The sequence below is a fragment of the Nomascus leucogenys genome, chromosome 9 (genome assembly GCF_006542625.1).
Source record: "Nomascus leucogenys isolate Asia chromosome 9, Asia_NLE_v1, whole genome shotgun sequence".
Lineage (NCBI taxonomy): Eukaryota > Metazoa > Chordata > Mammalia > Primates > Hylobatidae > Nomascus > Nomascus leucogenys.
Genome location: NC_044389.1, coordinates 100,955,388 through 100,981,062, shown reverse-complemented (window position 1 = coordinate 100,981,062; position 25,675 = coordinate 100,955,388). Strand labels below are relative to the sequence as shown.

The 25,675-nt window shown below is 46.7% G+C and overlaps 1 protein-coding gene across 5 annotated transcripts in view; it reads right to left on the bottom strand.

Annotated features, from left to right (window-relative positions):
- Nucleotides 1-25,675, bottom strand: part of CAMK1D (calcium/calmodulin dependent protein kinase ID) — a 485,162-nt gene that overhangs the window by 35,148 nt on the left and 424,339 nt on the right. For all 5 annotated transcript variants that reach the window (XM_030819267.1, XM_030819264.1, XM_030819268.1 and 2 more), the window contains exon 6: nucleotides 9,708-9,783. In XM_030819267.1, coding sequence (XP_030675127.1) covers nucleotides 9,708-9,783 — 76 coding nt within the window. The remainder of the gene's footprint in view (nucleotides 1-9,707; nucleotides 9,784-25,675) is intronic.

The following is a 25,675-nucleotide window of genomic DNA, read 5'->3' as shown; positions in this document are numbered from 1 at the left end:
CGCTGACTCTGGTCATTATTCTGAGTGCTGTATTATGAACATGATGACAGAATGCACTCGACCTGCTTTAGAAGTTTGATCTTTGCATGTCAGTATTTCTGAACACTTAGCCAAGGAACCCTCAATTCTAAGAACAGCTCAAGCTTTCCCGAGAACGCTTGCTCAAAGGCATATTTGTTAAGGAATATTTTTTATGCAGTTAGGCCAAGGTGCCATAAAAGTGACCAAAACAACAAATCTCTATGTATATTACAAACTAGGCAAGCTTCAAGGCCAACCCAGGCCCAATGGGGGTCTGAAAAACATGAGCAAAATCAATCAACTCTGGGCATTCTCCTTTGGACAACAGAGTGTGTCCACATGTAGCGACCACTGGGTGGCCACTGTCTGTCCTCTGCCTTGGCACTCGGTCAATATTTAACAAATGTTTATTGAATGAATGTCTGCACCCTGTAGGAAGAAATCTGAATTGTATTCATCTTACTTTATTTACTTACTTACTTTATTTACTTACTTCATACAGACTTTAAGAAATAATAAAATAAAGCAAAGCTTTTAAAAGCTGATAAATCTTTTGTACTTATTTGCAAGGCCAACTTAGTAATCAAAACAGGCTTCAGCATATTATTTGGATTTATAGCATGTAATGGCCAATGAGACCTGAATCGTTATAAAAATGTAATCCAGTGATTTCAGTAACCGTATATTTGATTGTGTGCATTTCCAGAGCTTTCTCCTTGCAAACTTACAAGAGAGCAGGCTGGGGAAACTAGGAATGGTTCACATATTAAACCATGCAGAGGGTGACTCCGGCAAAGTACTGGTGATGAAAATGCAAGGGGGATAAATGCCTGCTGCACCCCCTGAGGTTTGGACAATGCCTTGAAAACTGAGGAGTAGGCAGATTAGGAAAAGATTTAGGGGAAAAAGGAAAGGGAATACCAGAGAGGAAAAAGGAAACCCATTCCTTAGAAAGTTGATGCACGACTGAAATTGAACACTGGCGGGGAGGAGGGGAGGGAGAATAAAACTCATCCCCAGGCATGACTAGTGAGCAGCAAAATCCACGTTTTGATTCCTGCATTAGCCAGATGGACACCACCTCAAGAAGCCCAGAGCATTTGTGCAGAGTACCAAGCCTCCTCCTAAAGGGCCAACCAAACACATCTGCAGGAAGTTGGGAAAAAAGCACTTTCAGCGCAGCTCATTCTAACAGTGAAACTGAGTGCACACCAGGGACAAAGCAGATGAGTTAGTTCTCACGAGGGTGGATTTCACACCAAAGCACGAGGGGTGCAGACATCCAACCTGGAGGCGATTAGCACCAAGCGCTAACCGATGATGCAGAACCCATAGAGGATTTCCAAGTTCGATTTCTGCAGCTTGACTTTGCTTACTTGGTGGTTAGGTTCTTCCTTCCTCCCTCCTTTCCTCCCTGGCTTCCTTCCTTCTCTCCTTCTTTTTCTCCCTCTTTCCCTCCCTCCCTCCTAGTTTGGATGGGTAAGCAGTTACGCATCTGCATAGGCTGACAATGGCCCCTGGGCAATGTCTTGCTCCCTCCATCCCACTGGCTGAGGCCTTTCACTGCACTTTCAGTGTGTCCTCTTGGCTGACTCCTCACAATGCACTTCTGAGATGGACTAGAAAACAAGCCCTTGGAACGTGGATGGCAAAGAGACCAGAAGCGGGAAGGTGTCACTGTGCACCACATGACATGGTGTTGCGTTGAGTCGTGGGCTTCTGATCAACTCTTCCAAGGATCCTCCCACCCGTGTCCTCCAGGGTTTCCCTGACTTGCTGGTGTGCAGTGGATTCCCTCCCCTCCCGGCCTCCATCTCTACTCTCTTCATCACAAACGGGGCCTGAAGCCACCTGCTTGCTATCGTGCCACTCGCCGTGGAGCTGGGCATTTTCCCCCTGTGCATGCTCTTTGGTTCTTTTCACCATCTATGCCCTGCTCCTGTCCTGCTGAGTGCTGCTTCTGTGCAAATCCAATACATATTTAAAACCATAATAAAGAGCCCCTGATTCTTCCGTGTGCATGGTGTCCTGCTAGGGGAATGAAAAATCCTGATAATTCAGAGACTATATTTTCCCCATCCCCAAGTTTGACATTAAAAGTTCAAAGCTCGATCAACTCCTTCAAACTCTAATTTAAACACTATGTTTCTAATTGAATGGCATCTCTTTTCTCAAACACAAACAGCATATTTTAACTTTAGATAACTGAGTCTTTAGAGGATAAACCATCAATCTCTCTAGGCAGATATTGAAGACGGAGCCCTTCCCACGGCCTGGACTAGCTCTCTCCTGGCAGATTCTCACCCATCTTTCCAAACCCAGATCGCTGTCATCTATCCTGGGAAGGCTTCCTCAGGCCAGGGCAGAGTCCCAGCTCTGTTCTAGGAGCTGCCCCACCACCTCCCTCCCATTTCAGGCAGCTGGTAAGAGTAGATTGTAATTTATCTGTTTACTGTCTGTCACTTCCAGCAGACAGTAGGTGCCTCCTAGGCGAGGCCGGTGATACATCCATCTCTGCATCCCCATCACACTGCCTGACACATGTTAGGCTCGATAAATGTGAGTTAAGTGAACGGATGTCAATCCCCTGCCTTCCATTCTTCAGGCTAAATATCCCAAAGCCTTTAGCTGCTATATAAACTATGGCTTCTAGGAGATGGGGTTAAGATGAAAATAAGAGAGCACAGGAAGTAAAATGTTTCTCCACCTGGCCTGAAGCCATGCCATTCAGGGCACAAAAGTGACGGCTGTGAGCCACTACCTTCTGACCTCTCGCTCTGTGGTGCTCTCTCTACCTCATGGCCTTTGAAGGCAAAGCCACAGAAGCTGGTGCATTCCACACAGCCTGAGGTCACCGGCAGGGAGGGGCTCCCCTCACCATCTAAAAGCCCGATTTCCCTCAACTGCACTCACTGCTTGTGAAGTTTCCCCCATCACTGTTGTGTACCTCCTGCACCTGCTCTTTGACACCAGAGTATTTTGAGGGGTTAGAGGTAGTAAACCAATTGTCACAGACAATGACTCAAGTCCCTTGCCTCAGCTTAACAAAGCTGAAATATGGCCCAACTTCTGCCTGCAACTAAAGCTGCAGGGACTCACAACCCACAGGTGGCATTTAGCCATCCCCAAGAAGTTTTCTTTCTTTTGGAACAGGGTATCAGAGCAATGGAGGCGGGTGGCCTTAGATATATTCACGAAGCCTGTGCTGGTCTCCAGGCCACCTTCTCCACAGAAGGATGATTCCACTGAGCAGCTCTTTCTATTGGCAGAGAACATGATGGGGAGACGAGGTCCTTTCTGAAAACCCTTGGAAAGCAGCCAAACCGAAATGCAATCCATGAACTAAAATCAGTCAACTGGGAATCATAACAATCAATGCCTGCTGACATCAAACAACGATGCTGGAGTGATAATGGGAAAGGGTGGGTGGCTGGTGGCTGGTCTTTAAAGCAGAAGAAAGGAGGGGTCATAAGAACTGGTCAGTAGGGGCTGGGCACGGTGGCTCATACCTATAATGCCAGCACTTTGGGAGGATCGCTTGAGGCCAGGAGTTCAAGACTAGCTTGGGCAACATAGTGAGACCCCGTCTCTAAAAAAAAAAAAAAAGTTTTTTTTTGTTTTGTTTTTAATTAGCTGGGCATAGTGGCATACTCCTATGGTCCCAGCTACTTGGAAGCTGAGGTGGGAAGATGACTTGAGCCTAGGAGGTCAAGGCTGCAGTGAACTATGATTGCACCACTGCACTCCAGCCTGGGTGACAAAGCAAGACCCTGTCTCTAAAAAAAAAAAAAAAAAAAAAAAAGGAACTGGTCAGCTATGCTACCCAGCTGATGGAAAGAGCTGCTCAGCAGAATCATGCTTCGTGGATATATCTAAGGCCACCCGCCTCCACTGCTCTGGTACCCTGTTCCAAAAGAAAGAAAACTTCCGCTTTTCGTTTGGTTTCTCACGGAGCACTTCCTATAGGGGACAGAACATGTTTGTTTGTTGACACGCATATTCAATTACCTTGTGAAGCACTAACTGTAGTATGATTTAGTAAATGGATAGTCCAGTCTTTTTTTTTTTTTTTTCCCTCTGAGTCTAGTTAGTGTGAATCAATTCACAAAGATGTCTGAACAAGATGAATAAACAGATCAAATTGAGTTTACAAATTTCTAAAGCCAAAATCCAGACCATGGGCCCACAGTGGCCTGAATGAGGCACCGTGGCCCACCTCACAAAGCTCATGAATATAACCAGGTGACTGTTGCCCGCTGGCCACATCAGTGAACGGTCCCTATTAAAGTCAGCACTCTTCATACTGATAGGAATAACAGCCATCACGACCCCCCAGGGCTTGGGGCTCGGTGACCACGCTGCATTCTCTTTGGGGGATGCCTGGGCTCAAGTTCTCCTTGGAACATATGTATTCCATCAAGAGCCAGCTGTCAATTGCTCAAAGGGATGGGAACTGCCTTGGCGAGGATCATCTTTTGTTTCAGAACATGGATATAAGCATGCAGATTAGGCCTTCCCTGTTCCATTCTTCCACAGCTAATTCAGCTGCATGCACGGGCAAATCGACATTTATGTGAGCAAATTTTAAAAAGGGAGCAATGTAGAGGCTCACTAAAGAAAGCGGGGTACCATCAGCGTTTTGCCTAGAGTTTCTTCTAGGCAGAGAGGTCTGAGGTCTCCCCACCCATGGCCAAGTTCAGCCCACCCATCCGGCCTGCTCTTGTGCCTCTGACATGCCTGTTCCAATTTGGGAGTGGGAATCTCTTTAGGATCCTTCTCAGCTGCTAGCCCACATCCACGGTGTCTCCTCACAATATGCAGCATACTTGAGCATAATTTAGGCAAATGATCATTAAATCATCATTCAAAAAATGAGTATCCTTCAAGTTCTGAGAAGAAAGGCGGGCCACATGTTATCACAGAATCAAGATTGATCTGTGAGATGCTGAGGTTCATCTTGACTGAGAAAATTTGTGCCTTGGACCTTATGCTGTCTTGGCTGAGCCAAGCCCGTCACACCGGACACCAACACGCTTATCACAAAGCGCAACCCACGCCGTCCTCAGCCCTTCCCGGCAGCATAAGCTATTTGAGCAAAGATGTTTTTTGCAAGTCCTAATCCCCAAAGCAAGATTCCTGGCAGGATAAGAACTCATCACATGGGTTTTTAAAAATGAGTGTCCTTGGTAGGAAAAAATACTTCTCCTCTCCAAATGATGAATAGTAGATAAATGGAGACCAAAAGAGGGCCAATTTATCAAGTGCGCACACCAGCAAGAGGAGGAATGTTTAGATGGCGTGCAAGAGGAGAAAACTTGGTGCCATGGCCTGTCACGGCCACTTTGGCTGCAGTCTAATATCTCAGCGTGACAGGTTTATCAAACAAAAATAAGAGTGCTACGCTCCAAAACACTGCAGGGGCTGACCTCTTTTCCATTACAGTGGCTGGGAAGAATGAGGCGCGCCGTGCCTTCCCTGTGGGGAGGCGGCCTCCCTGGCATGCTGCCTGTTGGTCATGGACCACTCAGTGGCCTTGTGCATACGTCGTTAGATGGGAATTGGGAGACCAGGCACTGGCGGACCCACGGGAAGGAGAAAGAGTCTGAGAATGAGACACATGAGTTCTGATATCTAATGCTGCTTAAATCCAGTGCCCACCTCTGACATCGACACAAACCCAGGCTACAGAACAGTCAGAGGATAGCTTCATGAGCCCTCACACAGGCCGCGGCACCCTGCTCCGGTCCTTGCCTCCCTCCCCTGTCCTGTCTGATGCTCTTATCTCTCTGCTTATCCAACCTTCTAGACCCGACTTGATGGTGCTTTTCCCTGTCCTCAATGACCACTGCATTCTGTGACCTACTAGAGCCGTGCACAGGGCTCCCTGTACATCAGACCCCCAGCCTCAAACTTATCATTCTTAGTGTCAACAACCAGCATTTATTGATCACCTTCTCTATTCCAGGCACCGTGCAAAGGGTGAAACGTGGAAAGATGATACAGACTCGACGCCTCTCAACAGAGTACCAACCATCTGTATGGTGAGAAAAGATGAATTCGTAAGGAGATTAATCTACTGATAATAAAGTTGAGGCTGGTGGTTCTCCAAGTGCAGCTGTGTTATGTACTCAATCATACCCAGGATTTGACCTATCACCCATAGGAGTCGGAACATCTTACAGAATACAACTGAGATGCCAAGAGTCCATTCATTCTCTGCTTGGGACTCACAGAGCTCTGGAAGGCACCAGGGAAAACAGAAGCCCAGGCTGCCATCTTGAAGTCTGACACAGTCATGAAATTGATCTGGGACTGGTCTCTGGGGCAAAGCTAGTGTGACCAGGAAACCATCAAGTAGAAACTTACCAAATTTATACTCAAAGAAATACGGCATGTCTTTGCTTAATACTACACTTGAAGCCTGGTAAATATTGCAGTGTATGTGGAAATCATAAGGGTTTGGGTGCACCACTTGTCAAATCATACTCAGAAGTATGTGCCAGGATCTCTATCCTAGACCTTTCCTGAACTCCACACGTGCATACACTACTCAGTGGGTATCTCCCAAGGGTCTCAAGCTTAATGTATCCAAAACCAAATTATTGATCTCACCCACCCTCCTAAATCGGCTCCTCTACCACTCCTCTCTCCTTTTTCTTAACCATCAACACAGTTATTTAAGCCAACTCCTTGGATTGAGACTTGAAGACTCCTTCTCCTTCATCCTCCACATCCAAAATATATCTGAGATCTCTCCACCACTCTCCCCATAATCAGTGCCTCCCCAGGAGAAGTGCCTCTCACTGCTCCTCTGCCCAGAGCTTCCCACTCAGTCTCCACCTTCCACATTTTCCTTCCAATGCTTTCTTCAGAGTGGCTGGGATAATACCCGAATGTAAATCAGATCAGATGACACCACTGTTCAAAACCCTTCTTACTGCTCTTGGGTTAAAATCCAAACTTTCTACCCAGTCTCTCTTTGTTCTGGCACTAGGTTACTCCTTGCGTGTTGCCTTCTGATGTACTGTCTTGATACTATCTCTAGCCATGCCGGCCCTCTTTCCAACATCTTCCTACCTATGGTCCGTGACAGATGTGGTTAGTTGCCTACTGCTGACCTATTTTCTGCCTCCTTCTTCATTATAAGAACTGTGCTTTCACTCACGGCTTCTCCCCACTGTCAATTGCTCCACTTGGCCAACCATGATGATCCTGTTTTCTTTGCCAGTGACTGGATTAGAAAAGATACCAGACAGCTTGCTCTTCTGTACTTTTGCTACAGCATGTGAGGACACAGCAAGACGGTGGCTGTCTGCAAGTCAGGAAAAGAGCCCTCACCAGGAAATGAATTGGTTGATACCTTCATCTTGGACTTCCAGCCTCCAGACCATGAGAAATAAATATCTGTTGTTTAAACCACATGGCACTTTGTTGTAGCAGCCTGATCTGACTAAGACATCATAGCTTAGTTTTAAATTGCTTATCCCAGTCATTCTAAGAAACATCTGTCAATATCTGTCAATATGTACCTACCCAGAGCTGTACCAATGCCTGCCCCCAAGGCTGTAACTTCAGGGAAATAATTATACAAACAAACCCAAAGGGAGTCCACAGACGTTCATGTAGACCAGAGTCATGGTTCAAGGTTCAGATAGACATAAAGGAACAAATAACCAGAAGGCCAAAAAAGGGCTACTTTCCCCAGCCCCAGGGACTGGTACCAGCTTCTCTAGACGATTGATACCAGCTTCAGTTCTTTGCAGGAAGAGGCCTGGCCTAGCGTTTATTTCCTTAGGCCTTCCATAGTCAAGCTGGATGAGGCAGGACCTCTGATAAGATTTCTAATTGAGGACTTAGAGAGCCAGGGTGAATAACTCAGGGCTCCTGTCCAGTGTCTGCTTACCCAGGACAACGACCACACCCCCTGAGAAAATAGTATGCAAAATTGTGTGCATGTGTGTGTGTGTGTGTGTGTGTGTGCATGCACACATGTGATTTTATGAGGGGATAGGATCCACTACTTTCATTAAATTCTCAAAAGGGTGTGAAACACACCTCAGAAGGATAAAACTGCAAAAGGTGATCCATGTCCTTTGAAAGGGAAAGCATTCTGTAAGTGCAGTATGTCAGTTTTAAAGCTCAGATGAATCTGCCCCTTTCCAATATTGCAATGGATGAAATTCTCCTGTGATAACGGCAAGAATCTACAGGCACTGTTACCTAAATCCACACTAAACTACAAATGCAGCCCAGCTGAATGCTGGAGAAAGGCCATCTGCTTCTCAGATACTGCACCAAAACCAATGTGGTGGTGGTGTAGTGGGGGGATGTTTCCAGCATTCCTGGAGAAGAGGATGCCACACATTGCCAGAACTTCCTCCAATCACCATCCCCTGCAGTCTTTCATGGTGTGCAGGGGGCTCTTTCTGCAAGGAAATGTTCCCTCCTTGGGGATGATGAAATGGGGAAATTCATTTCCCAGCAATTGCATAAACAAGTTGGCCTAAGCCTACCCTAAAAGTATGTTCCATAATATGCATTTGAAAGTATAACTTCTAAAAGAAATTGTAATTTAAAAATAACTTTACAGTAGACTTAAGCAAAACAAATAAGAAACAAAACTGATGATCCTGAAACAACTGCAACAAGCCTATGGCCTAGAATTGCATTTCCTGGGTTATGGAGATAAGACGTCTCAGAAGAAATGAGAAATCTAAAGGCGAAATTGAGATTTTCATTGCATTTTTTTCTCATTATGATTTCTTTGAGAGATGCACTATTTCCACAGTGGTTCGTATCCACTAAAAAGCCAAAGTGGCACATGAAAAGAGGCTTAATTAGCTATTAGAAAAATGCAAATTGAAACCCCCAATGAGATACCACTTCACACCCATTAGGGGGCTATTATCGAAAAAAAGGAAAATGGCAACTGTTGGTGTAGATGTGGAGAAAGTGGAATCCTTGTGTTTGCTGCTGGGAATGTAAATTGGTGGCGCTGCTGCTACAGAAAACTGTATGGTGGCTGCTCAAAAATTCAATGTAGAACTACCACATGGCCCAGCAATTCCACTTCTAGATAGAAACCCCAAAGAAGTGACAGCAGGGATTTAAACAGATATTTCTACACCTGTGTTCACAGCAGCATTATTCATGATACCAAAAGGTGGAAACAACCCAAATGTCTATCGATGGACCAAGGGGATAAATAAAACATGGTCTATCCACACAACGGAATATTACTCAGCTTTTAAAATGAAAGGAAATTCTGACCCATGCTATGCCATGCATGGGCCTCAAAGATATTTTGCTAAGTGAAATACAGCTGACATCAAAGGATGGATACTGTGTGATTCCACTTATATGAGGTCCCCAGAAGAGTCAAGTTCATAGAGACAGAAAATAGTACAGAGGTTTCCAGGGGCTAGGGGAGAAGGGAAAAAGAGTTTTTACGTAAGGGTACAGTTTCCGTTTGGGGTGATGGAAAAGTTCTGGAAGTGAATAGTAATAGTGGTTGTGCAGCACTGTGAATAGACTTAATGCCACTGAACTGTACCCTTAAACATGGCCCTGAACTGTACCCTTAAACTGTACCCTTAAAAATGGTAAATTTTGTTTCATGTATATTTCGCCAAACAAACAAAAAAAGGCCGGTAGAGGAAGAACCCAAGGCAGCAGGCAGTACTTACAAGATATAGGCAATCACCCCGATGGACCAGCAGTCAACGGCTTTGCTGTAAGGTTTCTGGGCGAGGACTTCAGGAGCTGCAGAAAGACAAAGAAAAGACACAGCCTGACAATTTACATGCCTCAGACTGAAGACAGTTTTTGGGGTCTGCTATTTGGCCTGAACTTTCAGTGAGTATAAAAACTGAGTAGAGAGACATAACCCATTTTATGTGTTGGCCTTTTTTTTTTTTTTTAAAGGAAGGAAGATTGGGTCTTGCTCTGTTGCCCAGGCTGGGGTACAGTGGCACAATCATGGCTCACTGCAGTCTTGACCTCCTGGGCTCAAGCAAACCTCCCACCTCAGCCTCCTAAGTAGCTGGGACCACAGGTGCATGCCACCATACCTGGCTAATTTTTCTTTTCTTTATTTTTAAGAGATGAAGTCTCATGATACTGCCCAGACTGGTCTTGAACTTCTGGCCTCAAACAATCCTCCCCCATCAGCCTCCCAAAATGCTGGGATTATAGGTATGAGTCACTGCACTCAACAGGCATTTTTAACTAGAAAGAAATATGAAGACGCTACAGTATCTAAAGAATGTAAATAAAAAAATAACGAACGGGTGTGTGGGTGTGTGTGTGTGTGTGTGTGTGTGTGTGTGAGATGCGAGATTACTGATGGAACTCAGTCAGTCAACAAACACATAATACATGGCTATTTTATGGCAGTGCCGTACTAAGCACTGTAACTCAGATCAGGCTGACATAAAAAGAAATACTCATTCTGGGGTCTGGAGTCTGTGATGTCACCTCAAGTCAGCTCAAGGCAACATTTCTGGCCTCTGTTTAGGGCCTTCTGGGTGCTGTGGGGTCACAAAGGTGAAGCACCTCCCTGGGCCCTCCTGGAGCTGACAGTGCAGTGGAGCTCAGAGCTAAGGCCTGCCCTCTGAAATTCCTGCTTCAGGCCTGCCCCTAATTCCTTCTGTAAGGTTTGGGGAGGGTGTCAGCATGCTCATTGCATTTTCCCATCTCATCTGTGAAACAGAAAAACTGCAATTCAACCTTGCATTCTTGGTTCTAAAGCACTCTTCATCAGGAGTCATCTATGCTGGGGGCTTGGGCTCGCTCTGTACTCCCTGTTCCTGGCCTTGTGGCTTGTTCTATACTGATCCTGACTCCCTGTTCTTGGCCTTGGGGCTTGTTCTATACTGATCCTGACTCCCTGTTCCTGGCCTGTGGCCATCGCCCAGCATTGGCTACCCACCCACTCTGGCGACCAGCAGCATCTGGCATAGCTGGCACTCAGTATATGTTAGTGCAAAGAGTAGATAAATACAAGAAGAGGCAGTGAATCTGAGTAAAATCTCCTTTGCCCCCAAACACATCTGATGGCAGCGTCTTTAGCACAGACTTTCCAGAAAATTTTTAAGGATAGAAACAAATAGCTAGAGCTGACAAGGTACTTGTTAGATGCTGAGTTAGGTCTTCTTTTATGATGTATTCACACACTCACCCCAACAATCCTTGACGGGAAGTGCTAGTAGCATGGTCACTATTATTCCCAAATTACAGGGGAGGACTAGAGGTATGAGAGGTCAGGAAAGTTGGCCAATGTTACCCAGTGGGAATGTGGCATCTACACGAACTTCCTTTCAGAAGAGACTTCACTTATATTGTCTGCCATGAACTGGGTATTGGGTGAGTCATTCACAAACGTTTTCTACTGCAATCCTTTGAACTCTGACAACTATCATGATGTGCACCTGACAGGTGAGAAAAATGAGCCTCAGAGAAGTGAAGTAACTTGTCCCACATCACACAGCTAGATAGGAAAGAGCTGAGATTTGAAACCAGGTCAATCTGATCCTTGTTCCAGCTCTTTTCACTCAAACATACTGTTTGCTAAGGTGAGAGCATCTTCAGTCTAGGCTTACCTGGGTGTCCAATCTTTTGGTTTCCCTGGGCCACAATAGAAGAAGAAGAATTGTCTTGGGCCACACATAAAATACACTAACACTAATAATAGCTGATGGGCTAAAATACAAGAATCGCCAAAAAATCTCATCGTGTTTTAAGAAAATTTACGAATTTGTGTTGGGTCGCACTCAAAGCTGTCCTCCGGGGGTTGGACACACTTGGAGATGAAAAGTTCTTTTGTAGAAAAACGAACAGGGAAATCCTCTCTTTCATCCCGTTGACAAGAAATATATTCCTGAGCGAGAACAGGAAGGTAGACAAGCCACCGCTGAGTGCCTCTGCTTATGGCAGTGAGGGATGCACTCCCCAGATAATCCCCAAAACTGGCTTTAGTCTCCAACGCCCCCAAACTTCCTATCAGATTTTTATTTTTTTTAAAGAAGAGCAAAATAAATACATCTGCACATCCTTTCTTCACCATGTTCACCCTCAATGCAGCAGCAAAATGAGAGACAGAACTACAAAGTGAGGGAACTCAACCTGGGAGGGCCGCCCTTGGCTGGCTGGGCGATAGCTGACTCATCCGCCGCGACTGCTAAGAGCATATTTCTCAAGACTCTTGTCTTACGGGAACTGACAAAAGGGAGCCATTTACCACAGTTAAAGTCTTTCTGATTTAGGAGGCATGCTCTCCCTGAGCTGGCACTCTGGTCCCAGTGGCCAAATGGGCACAGATGGCGTGAGAAGCAACGACATCTGCAAGGACCCTCCAGGGCCAGCCGTGTGGCCTGATGGAAAGTGTCCCTGAGGCAGAGAAGGTTCCTAGAGCAACGGCTGACCAGCTTCCCCGCCTGCAGAGCTGACAGCATGTGTTGGGAGGGCAGAGCTAAGTTAGGGGATGGAGGCGCTGGGTTCTAGATCACAAGAATCTGCAAAGCTCTTCAGCGAGATGGCGCAGCAGCCTGGCCTGGCCAGGCCACTCCACAGAACCACATGTCAAACAACACACAGGCGCTGGGAGCTCAGGGCAAACTTCAGGGCATAACCTCATGCTCCGTGCCAGGTGCCCAGAGTTGGAGGCTGTAGTGAGCTATGATCACGCCATTGCACTCCAGCCTGGGCAACAGAGTGAGGCCTCATCTCTAAAATAAATACATAAGTAAAAATAAAATAGAAGATTTCTGCTTTGGATAACAGCATGGTTGTTATGGGGGAAAGTTTTAAATTATTAACAAGTAACTATCAGGATGACAATATTGGGGATGGAGATTTACATATTTGTGTCAATAATTTGAACAAGAATATACATTTCTTGTTCTTTTTGGTGTTGTGTCTTATCTGTGTCACATCAACCAACAAAACATATATATTTTTTTGAGATGGTGTCTCACTCTGCCATCAAGGCTGGAGTGCTGCGGCACAATCTCAGCTCACTGCAACCTCCACCTCCCAGGTTCAAGCCATTCTCCTGCCTCAGCCTCCCAGGTAGCTGGGATTACAGGCGTGCACCACCACGCCCGGCTAATTTTTGTATTTTTAGTAGAGACAGGGTTTCACCATGTTGGTCAGGGTGGTCTCGAACTCCTGACCTCGTGATCCACCTGCCTCAGCCTCCCAAAGTGCTGGGATTACAGGCATGAGCCACTGTGTCCAGCCTCTGGTGACTTTCTTAATTGTGCTTGGAAACAAAAGCAGGGGGTAAAGAAATAAGCCCAAAGCAACAGACAGACGAGAAAGGAGCACAGACAAGGAAGCTGCGGTGCCTCCAACAGCTGCTTACACAGCCTCTGAGCAAAGACTCAGCGGATGCCCTACAAGGAAGACAGCAGAAATACGAGGCCACAGCCACCGCAGAGCAGGCTTCCCACCTAGGAAGCGCGGATACTCTGTGTTCTCATGAGTGCTCTATTACGCTCACAGTTCTCCAGCATCGTGGATGGTGGGAGGGAGGATCCTTTAAAAGAACAACCTCCTCTCTGTCTTCATCATCTGTTAGAATGAGGAACATACTGGCCACCATCCACTGTTCAGAAAAAGAAAGAATAAAGAACATGGTTTTTTCTAGAAATCCACACACCAAGGGACACTGGCACATGACACATTTCACCCTCAATCTGGCAAATCTGCCAACACACTGGGCCATGGTGCAAGGCACGTACAGGCTGGAAAGGCAAGGGGATAATTTTTGTGCTTGGATGTTACTTGAGATGTTTAGATTCTTCTTCTTCTTCTTTTTTTTTTTTCTTTGAGAAGGAATCTCATTCTGTCGCCCAGGCTGGAGTGCAGTGGCACGATCTCAACTCACTGCAACCTCTGCCTCCCAGGTTCCAGCAATTCTCCTGCCTCAGTCTCCCGAGCAGCTGGGATTACAGATGTGCACCACCACGCCTGACTACTTTTTGTATTTTTAGTAAAGAAAGGGTTTCATCACGTTGGCCAAGCTGGTCTCTAACTCCTGACCTCAGGTGATCCACCCGCCTTGGCCTCCCAAAGTGCTGGGATTACAGGCGTGAGCCACCATGCCCAGCTGAGATGTTTAGATTCTTGAAGCCACAGACTAACTACACTTAAATAATTTTTAAAACATGAGATTCTGCTTAAATGGTAAAGTTTATGACATCAAGCATATGGTTAAGAAAAGATTCCTGGGCTACATGTAGTGGCTCATGCCTATAATCCAGCATTTTGGGAGGCTAAGGCAGGAGGATCACTTGAGCCCAGAGTTGGAGGCTGCAGTGGGCTATGATTGCATCACTGCACTCCAGCCTGGGCAACAGAGTGAGATGCTGTCTCTAAAATAAATAAACAAACAAACAAATTAAATAAATAAGATTTCTGCTTTGGGTAACACCACGGTTGTTACGGGGGAAAAGTTCTAAATTATAAACAAATAAATATCAGGATGACAATACTGGCGATGGAAATTTACATATTTGTGTCAAGAATTTGAACAAGAATGTACATTTCTTGCACTTTTTGGTGTCGTGTATTATCTGTGTTATACTGACCAACAAAATACAAATATTTTTTAACCAATTAGAGGTGGGTAAACTATTTGTCTTCTGGTGACCGTCTTAATTGCGCTTGGAAACAATCCCGGGGGTGAAGAGAGAAGTGACATGTCACCCAGCAAACAAGACAAAGCAAACTGATTTGGAAATGACATTTCCACCAACATGAAATATTTTTAAAATTGCATAATGGCACACACACCCATACCCTAAATTCTAATTTCACTTGTGATTGCTGGAATCAAGGGTCCTTTGAAACACTGTTTGAAAAAGCCCACCAAGATCACTTCAAATAGCTATTTTACATCTCACAGAAATTCGTGGAAAATAGAACGTTCTCAGGCAAATTTCAAAACTCTCCTGACAATTTGATACGGCGGCCAAACCAGGCCAAACCGTGGAGATCCACAAGGATGTTCTCTCCTGCTCGCCTCCTGTGATCGGCAGTCGGCTGCACTGTTTCACCAACCTGCTGGATTCACCTGGCCTTTCTAGCATAGCCCCCGACCCACCCATTTTCTTGTTTCAGCTGTGGTGAGGCACGTAGCCATGGGAGAGTCCACTTCTCACGCTGATCTTTTCAGATGCCAGTTTTCCTGCCTGAGAATCAGCCGAACCTGCCAGTGTTATGTTACCAGTATTACGCCGTGTGGCAAGAACTCTGCTCTAATTCCAAAAAATCACAGCGCCCAACTTACAAACTTGCAGAAGACCAACGAGCTTCCAGACCCAGGAGGTGCCGAGCACAGTCCCTCCATGGCCTCGGAAAGTGATGAGGGCTCTGAAATACGCAGCCACCGTTCCATCTCCTGGCCAGGGCTGCCTGGAGATACCCGAGAGCTTCCTAGTCAAGGAGAAAGCGTATTCTCTTCTGATCATATGCAGCAGAATTCAAGTGTGATGGGCGAACCTGACAATGACTCCCTGCTGCTCCTATGCCTCCTGCAAGAGGGATCCTTTGAGTTCTTGCTTATTTGGAGCTACTGACAAAGACAGGCAGTCACTGAAAGGCTCCACGGCTTGTGTAAGATGTCCCCAGCCTCCAGACAAAGCAGAAAAGGGCCTATTCTCCTGGCCCAGCTACGACAGAAGGGACATCCTCTCAAATGACAAGGCAAAGTCCCTGGGGGCTCTGTCCGTGGCTGTAGGGAAACCCACCCACCTGGAGGTATTGAAAGGGACCTACGCAAGCCAGTCGGCAGGTCCAGCCTTCAGGATATCCCTTAGGCTTGCCCAAAGCCAGCGTTTTGGAGCTGCAGAGAGCGGGGTTAGTGTGGGGGCGGCTGTACACAGTTCACACGCATTGGGCACAGTGGTTGGGTTCCCAGGTGCATTCACCAAAATCCTGTAACACAATGGTCTCCTGTGACTTCCTCTGTACCTCCAATGTTCCTTTACTGCTGCATAAATCTCACTGTCAAATCAGATTTCACGCTGCTGGAGGGCAGGGCAGAGCTCTCATCTCTACGTCCTGATTGGTTGGCACTTGGTGATTCAACTGAACCCAACCTAGTCGCCACACACCATTATTTCTATGGAAAAATGTCTTCCAAATTCCATGCAACTGGGCTACAAGTCAACTTTGCTGCCTGAAATATTTTTGGTGAGTAGGTACAAGAAAAAATAACACAGGATGGGTGGGGGTTGGGAACAAATGAATTTAGGAATGGAAGCAACTGCCAATTGGCAAGTACCTGCATTAGGTAAAAGCAAGAGCAGTTTGCTAAATACCTTTCCATGAACACATGATTTCAGACAGGAACTCTGAGGAGAAAAGAGGCAGAATTCACCCTAAATCTCAGTGTGTAAATGTGCTTGTCACTCATGTTACTGTCCCTTTAAGACCTTTTCTCTGCCCGGCACGGTGGCTCACACCTGTAGTCCCAGCATTTTGAGATGCCAAGGAGGGTGAATCCACCTGAGGTCAGGAGTTCAAGACCAGCCTGACCAACAAGGTGAAACCCCATCTCTACTAAAAATACAAAAATTAGCCAGACGCAGTGGTGGGTGCCTGTAATTCCAGCTACTCAGGAGGCTGAGGCAAGAGAATCGCTTGAATTTGGGAGGCGGAGGTTGCAGTGAGCCAAGACTGCCATTGCACTCCAGCCTGGGCAACAAGAGTGAAACTCCATCTCAAAAAAAAAATACCTTTTCTCCAAGGAAGTTCGGGACTACCAGGTTTAGGGGTAAAGGGCAGAAAGAAATACTTTGTTGCACGATCTCTCAGAACCTCCTCCCGGTCAGATCTTGGGTGCTATGAACTCAGCTTTCTTTGCTATTCCTGACAAAACAATATCCCACTGGCTTATTAAGTTTACACCAGCAAATAAAAGTTAAGCTCCATGTAAACCACTCAGCCTCACTAGAGTGTCCCAGGAGCCATCAGAGACCTCTGTGGAGAGATGTGGTCCTTCTCAGAGACCACGACTAACTCATGCTCTTTATAAAACTAGGTGGAGAATTCAAAACAATTGGATTTACCACTGTGAGACTCACCACCAGCCCACTTATGGAAAATTCCACTTTGCGGGAACCAAGCTACTTTATATTGATTTAGAGCAAGTATTCCTGGCGAACGGAAAGACTCGAGAGACTTCAAAAAAACAAAAAAAAAGAGTTTCAGAAACCTTTCATCTTGTTTTTAAAACAATTAAATTGCCCATTTTCCTTACCAAAGAAGAGAGAAGAACAAGGCGTAACCAAGGGGACTGAAAACTAAGACAGCAGCTGTCTTGTGGGTGTGGGGCCTGCGGTAATCAATCTTCATGCTCTTCTGAAGTAGAAAAGAATTTTCCCTTTCCCAAGCCCTGAGGACGTGCCAAGAAGCAGTTTCTGCTGAGAGGGTGGAGGAAACGGCGAAGCCCTCGCCCTCCTAGGAAGCCCGCATTCAGGGTGCTTTGCTCACCTCCATGGAAGTCTGTGTGGCCTCTCCTCTCTGTCCTTCACACATGACCCCTCCAGTGGCTGGAGGATGGTGACACATCAGGAGGGAGCAGCCTGGGGGACAGGGGCAGTCCTCGATGCCAGAAGATAAAAGCCAACAGTCCAGAAACAGGCTGGGTGCGGTGGCTCACCCTTGTAATCCCAGCACTTTAGGAGGCTGAGGTGGGCGGATCACTTGAGGTCAGGAGTTCGAGACCAGCCTGGCCAACATGGTGAAACCCCGTCTCTACTAAAAATACAAAAATTAGCCAGGCGTGGTGGCGCATGCCTGTAGTACCAGCTACTCAGGAGGCTGAGGCAGGAGAATTGCTTGGACCGAGGAGGCGGAGGTTGCAGTGAGCCAAGATTGTGCCACCGTACTCTAGCCTGGGCAACAGAGCAAGACCCTGTCTCAAAAAAATAAAAAAGAAAAAAGAAAAAAAAAACCCACAAACTGAAAATCCTGAATTTACTCTAAATACAAGTCTGTTACCTCAGATCCAGCATGGAATCAGAGGACAGGATTATAGGCTGGGCTCTGTGCCACGGTAAACTAGAGGATTCATTATCTTGCCTATGCCTCAGTTTCCTGTCTTGATGGGCACCTGCCACTGTGTCCTAGAGTTACGCCTGCAAGGAAAAGAACTGGAGCTCAATTTGGAAGAGTTGCACGTGGCCCCTCATTGTAAACAATGCCAGTAGGTATCTGTGTCCAGGGCTAGACGCTCGGATCACAGCTGGTCTTCCGGTCCTTGAGGAACTTCCGCCAGGAAGCGGGAAGAAGCGATGCTCCCCTGCTGGTGGGGGAAGGAACGCCAGCTACTAAATCAAACTGCAATGGAGTTTCTAAGAGTTTGTGATACTGTGTGTCAGAGAAGAGGCGAAAAGACTTCTTTCAAACAGAGAGAAGGATGACATTTCTACATAGCAGTGGCCTTTTCAGAGATGCTAAACAGAATTTAAAGATCAGGAAAAATAAAATTAAGCTTTGTGTTGTTAGAACCCCAGACATACATTTCAGGGGAGAATCTGGCCTCAGTAAGAATGACATCAAGGCAAGGAGGTGATACTGAATGTGCTTGGTCAGGTCAGCTTCCTGTCAGTAGCAGAATTTGCAACAGCAGGGGTATTAAAAAAGAAAAAATTAAGATGATGAGGGACTTTTACCAAGAGCATCTTAATAAACAGCTGTTGCTTCACCCAGGTTTCCAGTATTGCAATCCAGACTGTTGGCAAGTAAAAATCAGGCTGAAACACAGGAGCATTCTCTGCCTAAAGTCTGTCTTCCATCCAAAGTCACAGAAGATGAGCAGAAGGCTTTTGGGACAGCTCCGATCTTTTCTGTTGGGATAGCCTCCTCCTCTGGTCTCTATCATCCTTCACCTAGAGCTGTCATTCATGAGGAATGAATTGCCTCTAGCAATAGATCAAGATGGCAAAAAAAAAATAAATAAATAAATTAAAAACGTATCACCAGGCCAGGCACGGTGGCTTACGCCTATAATCCCAGCACTTTGGGAGGCCAATGCCGGTGGATCACCTGAGGTCAGGAGTTTGAGACCAGCCTGGCCAACATGGTGAAACCTTGTCTCTATTAAAAATACAAAAGCCAGATGCAGTGGTGTGTGCCTGTAATCCCAGCTTCTCGGGAGGATGAGGCAGGAGAATCGCTTGAACCTGGGAGGCAGAGGCTGCAGTGAGCTGAGATCGTGCTACTGCATGCCAGCCTGGGCAACACAGCAAGACTCCGTTTCAAAAAAAAAAAAAGTATCGCCAAAGAGCAGCTTACCCTGATTTTTCCAGTAGCCTTGAGTTTCACCACAGGCATGAGAAGTCCCCATGAAAGCACCATACTGGTATGTAATTACCATTCTCATCTGAGCTGGGACTGCTGTTCAAATGCTCCCAAAGCCAATCATGGAGGAGTGAGGCTAAGGAACGGGGAGGGAGTAGAAGCTGGGGCCGCTGGGCTTTTGAAATGTGGGAGGGCCTTGGAACTCCGCGGGACGGAGGAAGTCAGCTGTGCCAAGGAAGGCATTTCAGAGCAACGTGGCCACAAACGGCACTGCTGTGCGGCCCCTCTAGGGTCTCCCATGGGGGCCTACCTTGTGTGTGATCACAGCGTGATGCCTACTCTGTACTTAAGTCAAGCCTTTCTTGTGAAATCTGATTAAGAAGACTGCTACAGTCATTCCAGGGTTTTGGTTTTTAATCATGACAAAGAACAAATAGAGCTATACATGCTGCCCTCCCCCTTTCCCACCACGACAAAACGTGACCTCCCTCCCACACCAAATATCTAAAGAAGCAATTCCAGAAGGAAGACAAGTGCCTTAAAAACACTGTGTTCAGAGTGACTCTGTGGGGCTGCCATGTGTGGGATGGGGCTCCTCAAAGCTGGGCTGAGTTTACGTTGCCCACGTGCAATGAGTCAGTTCCATGAAGAGGAGCAGGCCCTACAAGTCTCCCCACTTAGGGGGCCCTGTCCTCTCCAGCACAGGGGGTCTGGCTGCAGCCCACGGTGTGATAAAATGTTCACTGTGGGCTGTCACCAAGTAGCTGTTGAGAAAGAGAGAAAATTCTCATCTGGATGTTCCGCCTACTCATCTGTGCCCTGTATGACAATTTCTCAGTTACATAAAATCCTGTTTTGACACTAACAGTCGGAGAGGATGAGAACAATGATGTAATGCTTATAGTCATGGACCAAAATATGGTATTTAAGTGAGAAACAAATAAAAAGCAAGCTCTGTTGGGGAGCAACCACATCGAGGAGTGAACATGAAAGGACTGGGAACAGAGGCGCTATGGGGAAAGATGAAAAGAATCGAGATCACTCAGAAGACAGATGGTGGGGAGGTCCATCGACTGAATCCTTTTTCTTGGCTGTGTGGAGTGAAGGTGGGAAAAATGATGGCCAGTATCCTTGACACGTAGATATTTACGTACTTAAAGGATACCAACTCACAAGTCTATAGAAACATACAATGTTAAAACCAGAAAAAAATTTACAGGAAATATTTAGCCCAGCACATTTATTTTATATACAAGAAACTGAGAATCCCCAAGTTTAAGTGAAAGGTGCAGGCCTCCTTCATATCTAATCAATGGCAGACAGAGGAGGACGCTTACATTCAAGTCCCCTGCCGTGACTGCCACCAACTATAGGCTGGGCGGCTTTGAGGAGAGAGGTCCTTGCTCCAACACTGTGCTGGCTGGAACCCCTGGTTTCCAAGAGCTCATCATAATCCTACGCCCCACATCAACTTCTAGAAGTGCAGTGATCCCTGAATTAACACCAATCCTCTAACTCAGTGAAAAAAATACACCAAGAATGTTGACCAACTGTTCTCCATCTCCTTTTAGAGAAGAACAAGACGAAACACGTTTCAACTATTTTAGGCAAGTTAAGGCGGAGCTAGACCAAAGATGTCTATCGTGGCTTTGCAGCCAACACGGCAACTAAGTTCCAGAAGGAAATGAACGATTCCTTCCCCGACAGCCTCAGGAACGTAACAGTCAGCCACCATCTAAAGCATCAAGGTGCAGTTCTGCTTCTAGACAGAACGATGGACCAGCTGTACATGTTCCTTCTTATTTCTGAGTGACGTCCGTAATGGAATAGTGTGGCTGTGGTTGTGCACTCCACATAAAATACTGCTAGGTGATGAACTGTCACTGAATAAGGCTCAAAAAAAAAATTCTCAACTAGGCACAGTGGTTAATATCTGTAATCTCCGCACTTTGGGGGGATGAGGCAGGAGGATCACTTGAGCCCAGCAGTTCGAGACCAGCCTGAGCAACATAGACCCTGTCTCTACAAAAAAATTTAAAAATTAGCCAGGTGTGGTGGTGTGCACCTGTAGTCCCAGCTCTGCAGGAGGCTGAGGTGGGAGGATCACCTGAGCCCAGGGGATCGAGGCTGCAGTGAGCTATGATCATGCCACTGCACTCCAGCCTGGGGGACAGAGACCCTGTCTCTTGAAAAAAGAAAAGATAAAGATAGAAAACAGGCCATCCTCCACCAAATAGGAGTTTCTCATCTGTCTCGTCAATTACGTGATTGATATGGATGTTTTCTGTCACTTACTACTGATGTTCAGTGATTCAGATATTTTAATTAATGCAGCTGAGCAGGCAATATACATAATTTTACTAACTTCCTTAGCTCTGACTTTTATCTCTTATTGCCGAGACCAAGGGGAATGTTATACTTGACTTAATTAAATGGATTCCCAATCCCGGTCAATACCATACTGAGAGCCACCATGGTATTCTGAGGAGCCACTTTTCACCAGATGGGCCCATCGTTTCTCCTAAATGATCACCAAGTACAATTCCGCCAGCCCTCTCTCCAGGCCCAGTGAGTCTGTTCATTTCTCCCAGATCCTCCAAGAAGCAGCCCATGATTCTGGGCCTCTGCTTCCCCTGCCTGCTCTGCACCTGTGACTCTCCTTACTTTTGCTCAAGTCCTACCCTTCCTCCAAATCCATGTCCTCCAGTTTTCCCCTGGTCATTCCAACCCTTATTGATCCCTCGCACTCCTGTATTTTTTTAGAGATGGGGTCTCACTCTGTTGCCCAGGCTGGAGTGCAGGGGTGTGCTCACAGTTCGCTGTTGCCTCAAAGTCCTGAGCTCAGGTGATCCTCCTGCGTCAGCCTCCTGAATAGCTGGGACTACAGGTGTGTGCCACCACACCCACCTACTATTTTTTTTTAAAGAGACGGGGGTCTTACTATGTTGCCCAGGCTGGTCTCAAACTCCTGGACTCAAGTGATCCTCTCACCCTGGCCTCCCAAGGTGCTGGGATTACAGGCATGAGCCACTGTGTCCAGCCTTCACACCTGTATTTTAATGTTGCTTCTGAAATACACTGCCTCACATGAATCTGTGTGACCCATCTACCACAATCTACTGGAGAACCTGTTGGTGTCAGCAGAGCCAGCCCTATGAGCCGCCCACATCTCAGTGTCATGGATGGGGATGCCCACTATCTCCCACTATCAGTGAAGTGATGTGCTGCCTCCACAGGCCACAGTCCTCGCAAAGGGTGTGTACAACCCAGGCAGCCACCACATGTAAAAGGGTGAAGTTCAAAGTGCTTATAGTCCTCTTGCCTCCTCCTAAGGCACCCTGTGCATTGGGATACTTGGGGAAAAAGCACCATTTTCGGTTTCATTGTTAGAGAGCTCATTTAAATTGAAGTCATAGCTTCATGCTGGCAGAATTAACTATTCGGCTGAATAGTCATTTAGATAGTAATCAAACGGTGATTCACAAATTGAAACCAACGCTTCGACTTATCAAAAGTCTGAACTCAAGCTATAAACCTATAGATTGCCCTGAGGGGAATGGAAGCTTTTCCTCATCTTTATTCACATATTTCTTTCTAAATATGAAGACACCATGCTAGGCTGGGAACAGACAGCAGCGCTCTGCCCCTGGCTTGGACCCAGGGGACAGTGTGGTCCCTGAATCACAAGTGGCAGCTCTCTGTCCCTCCTCCCTCACAGCTGCCAAATGGGGCTGGGCTCTGCCCTGTTCAGATGGAAAACTTTCTAGCAGTTTCTTTGCTCAAGATTCAAAATGGTGTCCCAAGAGCCTTGCAGGGAGAAGCCATGGCTGGGGAAGGAGGTGAGCGGCTGGGGCGAGCCCCATGGTGGACATTATGCTTGCTGGTGTACTTACCAAGACCCGTTTCGCCTTCTTCCTGCCATTCCTCTGACCACAGGGCCACCACACTTAATTAATAGTTCAACCAGGGCCAGGAATGGTGGCTCACGCCTGTAATCCCAGCAGTTTGGGAGGCCGAGGCGGGTGGATCACCTGAGGTTGGGAGTTCCAGACCAGCCTGACCAATATGGAGAAACCCCGTCTCTAACAAAAATATAAAATTAGCCTAGGGCATAGTGGCGCATGCCTGTAATCCTGGCTACTCGGGAGGCTGAGGCAGGACAATCGCTTGAACCCGGGAGGCAGAGGTTGCAGTGAGCTGAGATCGTGCCACTGCACTCCAGGCTGGGCAACAAGAGCAAAACTCCGTCTCAAAAAAAAAAAAAAAAAAAAAAAAAATTCAACCAAATCCTCATCTTACTTGACTCAGTAGCAGCAACTGACATGTGATACCTTCTACGTGAAGCACTTTCTCCATGTCTGATGGGGAGCACGCCACTCTCTGCCTGCGCTCTTTCTACTTCACCCACTGCCCCTTCTCTGTCTTGGTCTCCTCTGCGGGCTCCAGCTTGTCCCCCTGACCTCTCCACCCTGATGTCCCCAGGACTCAGCTCTGGGATCTTTCCTCTCCTCCACTGCCTATCCTGGTTCATGGCTTTAAAACGCAGCCATAAATTAACATCTCCCAAATCTAGTTGATCCTCATTACTCAAGGATTCTGTATCTGCAGATGTGCCTACTGGCTAAAAGTTATTTGCAACCCCCAAATCAATACTTTGTGGTCATTTGTAGACATGCGTAGAGTGACCAAATACTTCAGTTGCCTGATGTGCGAATTTCAGGCTGGGGCGGAATGAGGTGGTGCTCCTCCTTCACGTTTCAGCTCAGACTGTAAACAAGGGTCTTTTCTCACCCTCTATTTGGTGCCTTGTTTTTCACATTTTTGTGTTTTTGTTGGAGATCTCCCTGTTTACAACAGCCCCGAGCACAGTGCTGAAGTCTGTCTAGCTTTCCTAACAGCAAAGAGGCCGTGATGTGCCTTTCAGAGAAAATCGGTGGGTTAGAGAAGCTTCCTTCAGGCAGGAGTTACGGTGCTGTGGGCTGTGAATCAGTGTTAATGATTCAACAACATATATTCAATAAGGTGTCTTTAAACAGAAGCACACATTCTGAAAAGGTCATGTACTGATCGGTGGATGAAAATGTGACCAGAGGCTCACAGGAACCCAGCCTGTGTTTCCCTTAGGAGCAATGGTTCAGTATTGATTAATTCAGTGCTTTCAGCTATTTGCTATAATAGAACATGATGACTGTGAACAGCGAGAATCGACTGCACACAGTTCCAGGGTCACGTTGCAGCTGCCCTCTTGGCCTAGTCAACTTTAACAAATTGAGACCGCGCTCCTCCTAAGGCATCTGCAATCTATTCATCCCACAGGCTCTTCCACCTCCAGCAAAGACAACTGCACCCTCCCGGGGTTATCAGGCCCAAAAACCTTTGAATGATCCTTGCCTTCTTTCTTTCTCTCAAACCCTACTTTCGATCTTTCAGAAAACCTTGAGGACACTGCCTTTGAAATATACCTGACATCTGATAGCTTCTCATCACTTTTGCTGCTACCAATCTGACCTAAACCTTTGCCGATCAATGCCTGAGCCTTCTCACAGTCTCACCTGATCAATGTCGCAGCGTTCTCGCATCTCCTTCCTCCACCCCACCCCCACCATCTATCCCGATCCCAGCTTGTGTCCTAGAGCAGCGATCCCCGACCTTTTTGGCACAAAGAACCCGTTTCACGGAAGACAATTGTTTCAAGGATATGGTACTGGGGATGGTTTCAGGATGAAACTCTTCCACCTTAGATCATCAGGCATTATTAGATTCTCAAAAGGAGCGTGCAACCTAAATCTCTTGCAGGCACAGATCACAACAGGGTTCAAGCTCCTATGAGAATTTACTGCCGCTGATCTGACAGGAGGCGGAGCTCAGGCAGGAATGCCCACCAGCCTGCCTCTCACTTCCTGCTGTGCAGCTTGGTTCCTAACAGGCCCTGAATCAGTATCAGTCCAAGGCCCAGGGGTTAGGAATCCCTAGCCCAGAGGGATCCTGTTTAAAACAATATGTCACTGCCTTAACACAGAAGCATCCGACGGCATCCTATCACCGAGTAAAAGTTAAGTCTATACAATGATTTCCAAGTCCCGGTCCACATACTCAGGACTTCTCCGACTGTCTCTCCTATTCCTCTCCTTCCTGCTTCCCCTGCTCCCTGCTGCTTGCCCACATTCTCCTGCCTTCAGGCCTCTGCACTGCGCCTGGAATGCCCTCCAGATACTTGCATGGTCGGTTCTCTCGCTCCTATCAAATCTTTACCACGGCCACCCTCTTAGTGACGGCTGCCTGCACACTGTAGTTAAAATTGCCACCACCCTCTGAACACACGAACTTCTTATCATCTTTTCTG